This window comes from Equus quagga, chromosome 6, assembly GCF_021613505.1.
Source record: "Equus quagga isolate Etosha38 chromosome 6, UCLA_HA_Equagga_1.0, whole genome shotgun sequence".
NCBI classification, from domain to species: domain Eukaryota; kingdom Metazoa; phylum Chordata; class Mammalia; order Perissodactyla; family Equidae; genus Equus; species Equus quagga.
The window spans coordinates 67,438,071-67,451,014 of NC_060272.1; the positions used below are offsets into that span (position 1 = coordinate 67,438,071).

General features: G+C 39.9%; 1 protein-coding gene across 3 annotated transcripts in view; it reads left to right on the plus strand.

Annotated features, from left to right (window-relative positions):
• The window catches only part of DCLK1 (doublecortin like kinase 1), a 320,917-nt gene that overhangs the window by 279,416 nt on the left and 28,557 nt on the right, over positions 1-12,944 (plus strand). For 2 of the 3 annotated variants that reach the window (XM_046664669.1, XM_046664670.1), the window contains exons 12-15: positions 2,337-2,470; positions 4,213-4,290; positions 4,664-4,760; positions 7,057-7,137. In XM_046664669.1, coding sequence (XP_046520625.1) covers positions 2,337-2,470; positions 4,213-4,290; positions 4,664-4,760; positions 7,057-7,137 — 390 coding nt within the window. The remainder of the gene's footprint in view (positions 1-2,336; positions 2,471-4,212; positions 4,291-4,663; positions 4,761-7,056; positions 7,138-12,944) is intronic. The other variant, XM_046664671.1, reaches the window with a different exon arrangement.

Genomic DNA, 12,944 nt, shown 5'->3' on the forward strand with positions numbered 1-12,944 from the left:
TACTTTTGGGTAATCCTCATTTTATTTATTTTAGGCCAGTTTTTTAGTGCTTTTTTTCCCTTAGTTATTCAAACTTTGAACTTTAGTGCTCAGCTATATTAAATAAAATTGGCATATGGCTATATGTGAGATGGAATTCCTATTAAGATATAGATGCTCAAAAATAAACCCTTGCTACATGTAAGAGAATTGCATGGCCATATTCAGAACCAAAATGTGACTTGTCATTGGATCTGCCAACATCTGTTTTTGTCCAACTTTTGAATAAAGTTAGGTGATTATAGATAGTATGTTTAGAAAAAAGCCACAAAATTCCTGTATAAATGGAGTTGTGTAGATGAAATCTGCAGAACCTCACAAAACATGCACCCTGAATGTTTGGACCTAACAGAACATCAAAGTGAGTGATTATTTTGCATTTTGGAAAGGTTGTTGGTAACAAAATGGAATTAAGGAAGTAAACAATTCTGCTCTGTCTGGGAAATAAGTTAGATGATCTACTAGATGTTTCCATCTCAAATTTCTTTTCATGAAAAACATTTGCTTGTCATTTGGATGTTCAGAGTAGCTGACGTGCTAAGACAACAATTGAAAGATTTCTTTGGCCTGAGAACATTTACGCTGGGGATGAGATTCAGATGCCTCAAAGCTCCTAACTCAGACTTGTTCATGCTGACCAGGGCTGCACGGCTGTGTCACTAAAGTAGGGAGGACAGTGTCCATCCCAGATGACAACTGGGCAAAGCCACATCTGTGAGGGACATATGGCTGTCTTTGCCCTAACAACCCAAGTGCAGGTGACCCCACAAGCCTCTGCATGCCTGCCCGTGGGCAGCCCAGACTTGATCGTGGTCAAGCCCTTAGAATGAGGACTGCATATTCTGAGGGTGGAGAAAATGTGAAAGAATATTTTCTGCCCAGAAAAGACACAGTCTCTCCAGAGAGGAGGATCTGACTGCCTGCCTCTGCCAAAACAGTTAGATCCAAATGATCGTTGCTGATGCTGCAGCTTAGCTGGCCAAACATCTGCACTTTATGTTCCAGTGAAATGAGACGTTAATCTACTTTTTCCAAAGGAAGGCAGACAGGGTGTGTGAACAGTAGCGCACCCCTGATGTGTGGAGGTGTGCCTTGCTGTGCAAGAGGTTCAGACCGCTGTAGCAAGTACAGATGATCCGAGAGCAACAACAGAAGAACATGCAGGCCTCAACTTGCTGGATGAATTATTTTGATGTACATGGAAAACTTTGCCATTTCCTTGAGGCGTCTCCTGGCAACTGCCTTTTCTGGGAATACTAGCCTTTTACTGTGGTTTTCCTTTTCTTTATCTTATTGATTCCAATGGAGGGCACTGAATTGGAATTCTGAATGCCCTTTCATCGTTTCTTTGAAATAATAGAAGTCGTTTGGGATACTTTTTAGAGCAGATCCATTTGGTTTGATCATGGGCTAGAATTAAAGCGGTAAAAATACCTGCCAGAGGTCACATGTGTCCTTTTCTTGATTTGTTGAGTGAAAGACTGGAGACTTTTACTGCCTTAATAAGGAAACCTGGACAGAATGCTGACTCTGCACCTGATAAATCTTTCCAAATTGCCACAGGTGAAATGAAATGTTAATATCCCTTTCAATTATTAATAAAAAAAAATGTAAATAGGTCTTGTTGGAAATATGGGACACTGAAAAAAAGTATTTTAATATACTTGTAGATTTTTTTTTCATTCAGTTACTAAAAAACTGCATTTTTAAAGCTTCTTATATATTTAAATGAAGAGGTAATTATTTTTATCCATTGGAGATACTACACTAGATACTTTTCTGTATTTTACTGTATCATGCAAATCAATTTTAATTGTAGAAAACGTCAAATATAGATAAGCAAAAGGAAAAAATATCTCCTGTAATCTTACCACCCAGAGGCGGACGCACTTTCAGACATTTTTCTTCGTTATGTATTTTTTTCTTTAATAGATGTTTTATGCAAACCAGTTTGAAAACTGCTGTCCTCACTTCCCAAACATAATTTATTTCAGTAAACATAAACCCACATCACCATTTTAATGGTCTTGTAGCATCCCATTGTATGAATGAATGTACAATTTATGAATGAAGTAATTTGTTTAATGAATTTCCGTTTGTTGCTTGTTCACAATGTTTCCAGTCTGCAGTAACCTAAAGAAAGATATTCTTGTATGTATCTCCTTGCATAATTGCCTGATTTTTTTTTTACTTTATGATGAATACATTAAATTGAAACCATGATGTCCCTCCTTTCTTTGGAAAAGAGCTTTCGAGCTCTTGGTTTTAAGAGATTTCACTTTTTACTCTTACTTTAGGTGTACGAGCACCAAGATGGCAGCAAATCACTGAAGCTGGGCGACTTTGGACTGGCCACCATTGTCGACGGCCCCCTATACACAGTCTGTGGCACCCCAACATATGTGGCTCCAGAAATCATTGCAGAGACTGGGTAAATGCTTCTCGTGTGTTTATTGAAGTGCCGTGCTTGCAAAAGAACTAGTTGGCTTCAAGAATGGGAGAAATAACACTGCTCTGTCCCATCCAAACAGAATTAGCTATCAGATTTCTTTCACTCTTTTTTTTTTTCACTTTAAAGTGGGAGCCATTTTCTCTGTTTTCCCAATCAAGTTGCCAATTACTGCAATCTTGTTTAAGGTGTCCACTTGGCCTTTGTTAAAGGTAGAACAGCGGTTATTAACTTCAGAGTAAAAAATGTTCAGACTAACAGAGAAACATACAACGCTAGTAATTAACTAGCTTTTGGAGATAAAAGAAACAGACACTGCTGTGTGCGGTGATTACTGTCTCCTGTGGTTATTTCTCTCAGCTGTCCTTGTTCTACAGTCCCTGTCCCATCTTGGTCCTCTTGGCAGTGCATTGGTTATCTGTGGAGTGAAAACACCCTTAGGCATTGGAGGGCCATTGGGAATTGGCTGGTTTTTGTGTGCAGTAGTTATCAGATGAGTGAGAATCTCTAGAATCGGAGGAGGCAAGATGGCCTCATATTTACTAAGGACCTACCATATGCCAGGCCCTAAGCTCCTTTACTTAATTCTTACTCTTCCAGTAGATGGTATGATTCCATTTCGCACATGAATAAAATCAGACTTTGATGATTGATGTATCATATAAGCTCATGGCTAGTTGAGTCAGCATTTGAACTCAGATGTGAGTATAAGGCTGTTTGAGTAAAGAGCCGTATTTCTTACCACGGATCATAGGCAGGGGTCTGAAGCACCATCCTTAAACAGAAGGATTGGGGAAAGGTGGGGCAGCAGGGGGAGACAGCCCTATTCTCTCCTCCCATTAGCAGCACCAACCCACACCTAATGGTCTGGGTTGTATCTTCCACTGTGACCAGTTGGAGATAGTTTTTCTGCTTGTACCGTAGACCAGAAAAGCAAAAGTACAGAACAGAGGAGAAGGGAATCCCAGTAGGGAGATCCCTAAGGTGAGATGTGAGGTAACAAGGACTTTTTTGTTCATCAAATTTGAATGAGTTAGGAGCCCACATCTGTGGCCCTCCCTGTCTGCCCTCAGAGGGGGCTGCTTCAGGCACTGCTAGGTTTTCTGCTGTGAGTACCTCCGACAGCCTGCTGGGAAGGAGAGGTGTGGGGTCGAAAGGGGATTTGGTTGGGCTCTTGAAGACATTGCTTGGGACCCAGTTCTGCCACTGAATAATTGTGTGATCTTGAGCAAAATTATTAACTTCTCTGAACCTCAGTTTTCTCTTCTGTAAAGTAGGCAGTAATACTTACCCTGTACAACTTACAGAGTTATTGAGAAAACAAAATAAGATAATGTATGTCAGGGCTTTATAAATTGGAAAATGTCCTGTATGTAATTATTATTTCTAAAATTAGGGAGTTAGATAGTCTCAAGAGTCCAACCCTATCTTAAAATCGATGTGACTGTAATAAACCTTTTTGCTGAAGTCCTTCACTTACTGATATTGGCTAGGAGCCTAAGCACGCATTACTTTGATTTATATTCATGTGCCTTGCAGAATCTCTTGTTTTTATTATTCTTTTCTTGAATTCTGTTTACTCAGGGGGTTTTAGTTTAGTGTTTGTTGTTGGGTTTTTTTGTTTGGTTTGGGTTTTGGTTTGGAATAGGAGTCATCTATTTTGCCATGTCCCGTCTTTTGTCCTGGCCTGACTTCGCTAACTCTAACATCCCTTACTTTTCCAGATATGGCCTCAAGGTGGACATCTGGGCTGCTGGTGTAATCACTTACATCCTGCTTTGTGGTTTCCCTCCGTTCCGTGGGTATGGGCAGCCATCTTTTGTTCAGCACCACAAAGCATTTCTCTATTCTCTGACTGATCCATCGGGCCTTCTTCACAAAGGAGCCCAGAGGAGGAAAAGGACATAATAAGAACTTTGCTTGCAATGTCTGTTATTTCTTCCATGTTGTGCATGTTAATTTACATGCCTTCCATAAATCTTCCTCATATACTTTAAAAACTCATTCTTTCTTAATTTACTAAAACAGTTCCATATTGACATTTTGAATTGCTTAGAAAGACACATTTTACACATTTACGGGGAAAGGAAGGGCTCTAGTGCATAAGAATGAGGAGACATACCCTGAGTTGACATTTGAGTGCTGTTTTTTCCTTGTTGTTGTTCATCTGGACAGAAGTGGTGATGACCAGGAGGTGCTTTTTGATCAGATTTTGATGGGGCAAGTGGACTTTCCTTCTCCATATTGGGATAATGTTTCCGATTCTGCAAAGGTAGGTTTCCAGTGCCTTCCTCTTCCTTATAGCCTGTGTGTCTTGATGGAGTTATTGATTCATTGTGTGCAAAGTAACTAATGATATCATAAATATGATTTCTGTACACATTTTACTTGTAATTCCTAGCTTCTCTGAGAGTTCACAGTCGTCAAGTCATCTGTTCATAGCCGTCCCGACTTATCAAGTGCTTCTGCTTCCCTGGCTTCTCTCCCTGTTGTCACTCCACTTACATTGCTGTAGCCTCTTGCTATGCCCTACCCTCTCCAGGCTCGAGCCCAACTCAGATTTCTGCATAGCTTGTTGTTTCACCTCTTATTGTTTCACCTCTATTGACTTAATGTCATCTTCTCAGTGGAGCGTTCCCACACTACCCTGTTTCCTCTGGCAGCTCTTAAACCCTACCTGGATCACATTATCTTCCTTTGCTTTATTTTTCTCCATAGCACTTTCATTCTTGCATCCATCTGGTATACCATCTAACTACCTATCTATATCTGTCTACCTTATAGATAGATAGATATAGATAGACGGATACATCTTATTTATGTTGTTTATTTTCTAACTCTCCTCACTAGAATGTAGATTCCATCAAGACAAGGATTTTTGTCTATTTTACTCATTATTGTATCATCATTGCCTAAATAGTGACCAGTACATAACTGGTGCTTAACATATTTTGAATGATTTGATGAATGTGTAAATTAAACAATTAGTTAATCACTTAAAGTGGAGAAAGCTCAACATGGGTTGAAGTAATCAAGAAAGACATCATGGGGAAGCCTTGATTTAGCTTGGACCTTGAAAGCCAGGATTTAGAGGCAGAGGGGAACAAGGAATATGGCTTTTGTCCTATGAAACTAAAAGATCAGCCTCTAAGAAAACTCTAAAAATCTTACACTGAGACATTAGTAGACCTTGAGATAAAAAATAAAACTTTTAAATTGATTTCTTAAACTTACGTCTCCAAGCATTGACTTAAATTTTTGAAAAACTGATGTTGAGAAGTAATTATCTTCTGATAATTCAATGTATATGCCTTTCCTTTGGTTGTGTCCTGAATGTGAGTTCAACTTAAAACCTGACTCCTTAGGCCTGGCCACTTTCCGTAGAAAATGATGCATATTGGGCCCAAGTCTCCGACTTCCTTTAACTGTCCAGGAATCTACCTCTGGACCTAGGAAAATGCGGAGAATTGAGAGAAGAGTCAAAGGAAAGGCACAAAGCTGAAAGGAGATGGGATGATACAGCTGCAGAGGTGGGGGTAGAGGTGTTTCCACCTGTGGGCAGGCTCTTCAGGAACCTGTCCATCTCCCAGTGCCATCAATCCATAACACGAGGGCTTGAAGACACTGACAGAGAGGACCACCTCCTACACCCCCATGGCACTTGGCAAAAGGCATTGTATACAGTGGGTGCTTTAACAAGTTAGAAAGTGAACGTGGAATCTCTATGTCAATGGAAGTAAATCATCCCTATCACGGAGTGGTACTCAAGAGCCTGTGAATGTAAGGAACCAGGTAACACATATCTAACCGTCCTGTTACATGGGAATTTCTAATCCAAAGTGGACAGATGTATGACAAACTCATCATTAAAACACAAGCTGTGCTTTCCTGGTCCAAATAAATTTGACCTCGTGGGAAGTTTCATTAATTTCAGAACCCTTAAGTCATTTACCACTTAGTAGTTGTAATTTATTTGTATTGATTGATCTTGACGTTTTTGAAGCAATTTTAACAGATTTCCTTAGACTTCTTTGGCTACTAAAGGATAGTTTCTATTTTGCCAACTAGCTGTTGACAATGCTATGTTTTTCCTCATTCCTTTCTTGCAAACCTAAATATGCCATCTTGCAGTTAGGAGGAAAAATCCCATTTTTCCTTTCAGCTGCCAAAGTGAAAATTTAAAGTGTTTTTAAAATGTGGTTTCTATATTAAAGTAATTTAGAAATCTGTTGTTAAAGTACAAAATCCTAGACAAAGAAAGGAATATTAATTCTTTAAGTTGTTTATTTCTTTTCTACTAAAAACATTTTTTATGAAATTGGTTTCAATATTAATTTCAATTTATTTTTTCTCTCAACTACAAGCTATGCATTTTTAATTCCAAATATTTACCTTTCCTTTAATTTTTAAAGGTGTTAAGTAGCTATGGGTAAGTTGAGTTGATATATTTAAGATTTAGAGCTTTTACAAATGCTTTTTCCAAACTAAAAGAGAATTTCTGCTGTTGAAAATGGCCTGATTTTTACCTTAAAAGTTAGACAAATAGAATCAAATGTTCCCTTTCACAGGAGCTCATTACCATGATGCTTCTGGTCGATGTTGATCAGCGATTTTCAGCCGTGCAGGTCCTCGAGCATCCCTGGGTTAACGTAAGTGACTTTCTCCCTTCCCTCTATGTACTCCTAACATTCCTTTTTAAAATTGCAGACTTCCTAATGATATCACCTCCTTTTTGAAGTGTTGTGTTTGTGTTTGTTCCTCCTCCTCAGATGTGCCGGGACAAGGTCTCAGAGTTGTTCCGTGAGGGCCTCTGTGTCTCAGTGCTCATGTGCATTTTCATGGTCCCTTACAAAGCATTTCATTTGATTCAGATGGAACTGCCTTCTGCTGGGGAGGTGCACATGATCATGACCCCACCCTCAGCCCACAAACTACATTCTATGGTCCAGATTAGAGCTGAATAATCATCAGTAAGACAGAGCAGATTTCCTGAGTCAGTACTGTTTTTGCATCATTTCTGTGAAAAATATAAGTGACCCAAGGGTCTCTGCGTAAGCCTTGGACTACTCCAACGCAGCACTTCTCAAACTTATGTGTGCTCACAAGTCACCTGGAGATCTCGTTAAAATGCAGATTATAATTCAGTAGGTCGGAGGCTCTGAATTTCTAAAAGCTTCCAGATGCTGCTGCTGCTATTTGAGTACAACGTTCTAATGATGTTTCTTTAGCTATGAAAGAATTTTCAAGAGTCATTATTTTTTAACCCTATATTTCTCTACAACTGATATATAAGATTTGTTTTGATTAACTATAATGGTAATTAATACCTATAGAGTGCTTAACTTATGGAGTCTGCCCAGGACTATTAAGCACCTCACATACATTAATTGGTTGTGTTCTTCCTGACAACCATATAATCTAGGTACTATTGTAAACCCTATTGACAGATGTGGAAGCCCCATAACTGGGTTTAATGGTTCCTACTCCCAGAATAGAGGACAGATATCACTTTGGAACTGGATATGGACAGGGACATAGGCATGGACAAGCATAAAATTGTTAGCTCATTGACATAAATTTTGCCAGCCTCCATACTACTTTGAAGGATCTAACTGTAAGTTGAACACAACAAAATGTTCCACTTCTCTGAATTATCACCTTGGGGATTAGTCAAGTGGTTTTTTCCAGAATAACTCATTATTGAGGAACAGGTATGATTGAAAGCACAGTGTTGAGACAGACTAGAAGGGAGGTGACGGGAGCTTGGATCTTGTTTGTGCTCTGCCATTTGACGGCCATGGGCCTAGCTTCCAGCATTCCATGTCTGAACCTGATTCCTCACAGCCCACTGGGAGGTCATATATATGACAGGAGAATATGTGTGGGTGTGAGCATGCTTAGATGTGCAGCTAAGGTTTGTTTTAAATATTTTCATATAGCAGAGCTTCCTACCTGGTGTACAAATGTGCAAAGATGTTAATCCCATCAGCCCCTGGGACAGTCAGGCAGGGCAGCCAGAGTGCAGGAGTGGTCGCTTCCAGCCTCAGCAGCCTTTGTATTTACCCCAGGGTGCTAAACACTTTACTATGAAGTGGGAAAGGTCAGGAAGCAGCTCATGTAAGCCAAATAACAAGCCTACAAGATAGGCAGGATGGGTGTTATTGTACCCATTTTACAGATGAAGAGACTGAGACTATGGTAGGTGACTTGGCTGAAGGAGCCAAGTTGTGATTGAGAAAGAATTTGCAGGCGAGTATCTCCACTCCAAGCCCAGGTGCGTTGAAGACCTATGTACCATACTACATCTACTCTCCCTTTGTTATACACGAAAGCACTGTGAATATTGCAAAAGAGTGCAGTGTGTACGTTGTCGTCGTTATAATGATCGCTCATACAAGTTAGCAACCTTTCCAGAGTAACTTACCTAGGTCACAGGGTCTTTCCCTTACATGTTCAGAATGGAAGAGGCACAAGCTAGCTGCAGGCTCTCTAGGTGGCAGCAGTTGGTTCTGACTGATCTACATGCTAATTAAAAGCCTATGGCCCACAAATTGTCAGATTGCATGTTAGCCCTGGAAAGACTGAGAGTGTGACCACACAGAATAAACTGGAAAATTTCAGTTTGAAATGTGGCCTTTGAAGGCTCATAGAAGGCCATTGAGGAAAGAGATTCATAGATTCATTTTAGATTTTTAAATACATTTTCATCAGAGGACCACTGCCTAGCAGGCCTGCCCTCCAGGAGTTCTGGATGGTACAACCAGACAGTCACATGGCAGTGGGAGAAGGGAGACCCCAGCCACCCTCTATGGGGAGGGTGCCATGGAAGGCTTCCTGGAGGAGGAGATTCCAGAGCTCCATCCTGGAGGTGGCTGGAAAGGAGATGTCCAGCAGAGCCAGCCCCAGCAGGATATGGATATTTGGTATAAGATAACTTTGTGAATGTGAACAAATTTGTCTGTATATGTGAGGGCCTAGAATGCTGTTGGGAGCAGCATGATCTCTTCCCCTGATTCCAAACCGAATGACCCTTCATCAACATATCCAGACTCAGTGGGGTAAAGAAACAACATTAAGAAGACTTTGGGATGTTACCTTTGACAAACTAGGTTGCTCCTTTTCCTAGGGCAGCATATACGTGCCTCAGCAGTAACTTTCTGCCTTCTCAATCTGCTTTGTATACATTTTTACACATGGTCCTACTTAGCTGATAATTAGGTTCCACAGCTCCCTCTGGAACTTGGACTTCTGTATCATTTTATTTTCTTTCTCAGATTCCCTAAAAACATTTCCCAAAATCAAGGCTAACATTTAAAGAATTATCTAGGAGATTTAAAACTAAAATATACCCTTTGTGTAATTCTAATGGACCTTAGATTCTAAAGGAAAAAATATATTCATTTTAGCAAAAAACTTAATGTATAAAGTGATTGCTTAACTTTTGAAATTATATTTATATAGTAATTGTCAGAAAACTGGTCATTTTTTAATCTCAAAATAATAAAGGAAAAAATTTATATAAGCTTTTACAACCAGCATTTAGTATTTGTTGAGGTCTCGGAATGCAACAAATGATAACCAAGCAATCAAAATAAATAAATTAGGAATTTAAAAGGAAGTCATTTAACGAGACATTTTGAATTTGGTGATCCAATTATATCTGATCACCACAAAGGATGCTACCTAAGAGAGGAAAAGGTAATAATAATTGTATGAGCCCTAACGAAGTTGTCAGAAAGCTCTTTCCATGCTCTTATTTGTCCTAATTTTCCTTTTTTTTCTTCTTCTCCCCAAAGCCCCCCAGTACGTAGTTGTATATTCTAGTTGTAGGTCCTTCTGGTTGTCCTGTGTGAGACACTGCCTCAGCATGGCCTGATGAGCAGTGCCATGTCTGTGCCCAGGATCGGAACCAGCGAAACCCTGGGCCACCAAAGCAGAGCGCGAACTTAACCACTTGGCCATGGGGCTGGCCCCCTAATTCTCCTTATTGCTTATATGATGACATTTTCACCTGGCACACTTGGAAATAAAAAGGCAGTCTCTTAGTGAAACAGAGAGTAGAGCATGAGGGCAATAGAATTGAAAAGTCTAGTCAGCAAAAGTCACTTGTTTTAACCCTACTCCAGGAGCCTCCTCTAGGCTCACATTTATTTTTCGAACACTCTGCATGAGAATCCCACCATGCTCCTTGGTGTCCTGGACCTCTGCTCTGTTATCAAGAGTCATGATCAAGGTCTCTCAGTGGATGGTGTTAGCAAGCCAAATGGACAAAGGCAGCATCGATACGCAGCTAAGTGTCTAGGAGAGGAGTGTAGATCCCCAGAAGCACCAGCTCCCTTGCCCGTGTAACCTTCGGATGGTCATTTTACTCCTTTGAACCTGTTTTTCTGTTTATGAAATGGAGATAATAGAACCAACCTCTCAGGTTGTTAGGAGGATGGAGAGAGGATTATATGTTTGAAGGGCCTGGGAGGACAATCTTAAGCACTCGTACTCCATAGGTACTTGATAAATACTTGTGGACTTTGAGTCTGAGAGAGGCAACAACTCTGTCTATCATCCTTTGCTATGTGCTGGTGAAATGCAAATTGTGATCAATGTTGGTGTATGAGAAGCTTGGTTAAGGAGGAAAACCCCCTCATCCAAAAAATAAAAAGTTCTTGTTTGCGTGCTCCAAAATCCATGTAGATAATGTGTGCATTATCAGTTCTGGGGTGTTCTCCCATATTATAGCTATTTCCTTTAACATAGCTGCAAAATACCAACAGGAATTGTCCTAGCTACGTTTATCACCTTATTACTCATCTAGTGGAAAAGTATATGCTTTAGGCACATATAATAAGAGAATGGAATAGGCAATAATATAATAATCTTGATCATTCCAGGAATTGGGGAGGTGGAGTCACTTTCCCCCCAAAGGACGCTTTGTTGATGGAAAAATGTAGGTTAGTGATAAGATCATCCTTAATTGACATTTCCAAAAAATTTTTCTTATTTGTTATTAGGATTAAATTATCACCATTGTGATATTTCAAATATATTACTATCATTGCATTTTTATTTTCATTTATCCCACGTTATTCTCCTGATACTAGGATGAAAGTCCATTTCAATGCTATAATTCTACAAATCTATGTTTACCTCCAGTTATTTTCCTGATGAGGAAACAGGCTCAAAAAGTCTCTAGCTTGAAGCTCAGTGGAGTCCCTAGCACGAGGTCCAATGCCCGGGTTTTGCCCCTAGAGATTCGTATTTAACTTCTCTGCACTGGCATCAGGACATCTGGGATTTTAGAAGCTCCCAGGTGATTATAATGTGAAACCAACAGTGAGCACCTTTGTCCTAGTGGAAAGGACTGTTGAAATAAGTCAAGTGTATTTATTTAACTGATTCAAGACTTCCTGTCACTTCCTGGCCTTTAAATTTTATTTTACCTCCTTATCTTACCTACCTCCTCTTTTGAAAAGATGCTACTAAGCCAAGATATTTTTTTAAAAAAGAAGAAGAGGAAGAAGAAAAACAAAAGCCTAGATAATCTACCAAGATATCCCCTGCTAATAAAAATCAGCCCTACCCACACAAAAATATATAAGCATTCATCTTATTGTGTTGGCAGAATTGTTTAGAAATTAAGAGAACCCCAATGATACTGTAATAATAAAAAACCCCACTTATCTATATTGATAAATTGTGAATGGTGACATGGAATTCTATTTTCCATTTGGGCATCTTATCCTCTTCTTTCTCCAAGGTAGATCTTAATTCACTTCATGTTTTCTCCCCAAATGCAGTGTGAATGACAGACATAAAGGGCGCATTGGGCCAAGCTGAAGGGAGGCAGAAGTCCTGGGGTGCTCACAGCTGGGGATGGTTTATAGGAGTCGAGGGGCCACACGCTGGGATGTGAAATGGAACTGCAATTGAAGAGTCCTCTAATGTAGTTGGGATTTTTAAAACTAAATTGGAATATTCTGGTGGTAAACTGTTCAAGACTGCCATGCTTCTCATAAACTTACAGATATTATTAATAATGGAGTCTGGCCATGAATAGCTGGAAAACCAGATCCATGTTTCAAAAACAAAAATCTGTGAGAGGAGGAGGATTTTCTAAAGCATGACCCCTGGAATGGTTTCCCCGAGGAAAAAAGTGAAACTCACTCCACTGAGTGACTTCATGTCCGAGCCCCCCCACCCTCCCTCCAACTCCTCCCCAACATCCGCTAGAGAAATGGAGACCAGGAGGCTAGGTCTCCTACAGACAGCTGTGAGAGTTCATTTTCCATTTTGCAAACTAATTTTGTTCTTGTCAGTTGCAATGCTTTGCCAAGTGGTGGATGGGAATTTCTAAATCAAAAACCACTAACCTCAAACCACAACCAGCCGGTGTCAAACTTCAGAAACTGCTCCCAGAGACTACATACCAGAATGTATGGCAATAATACTATAACTATTTGTA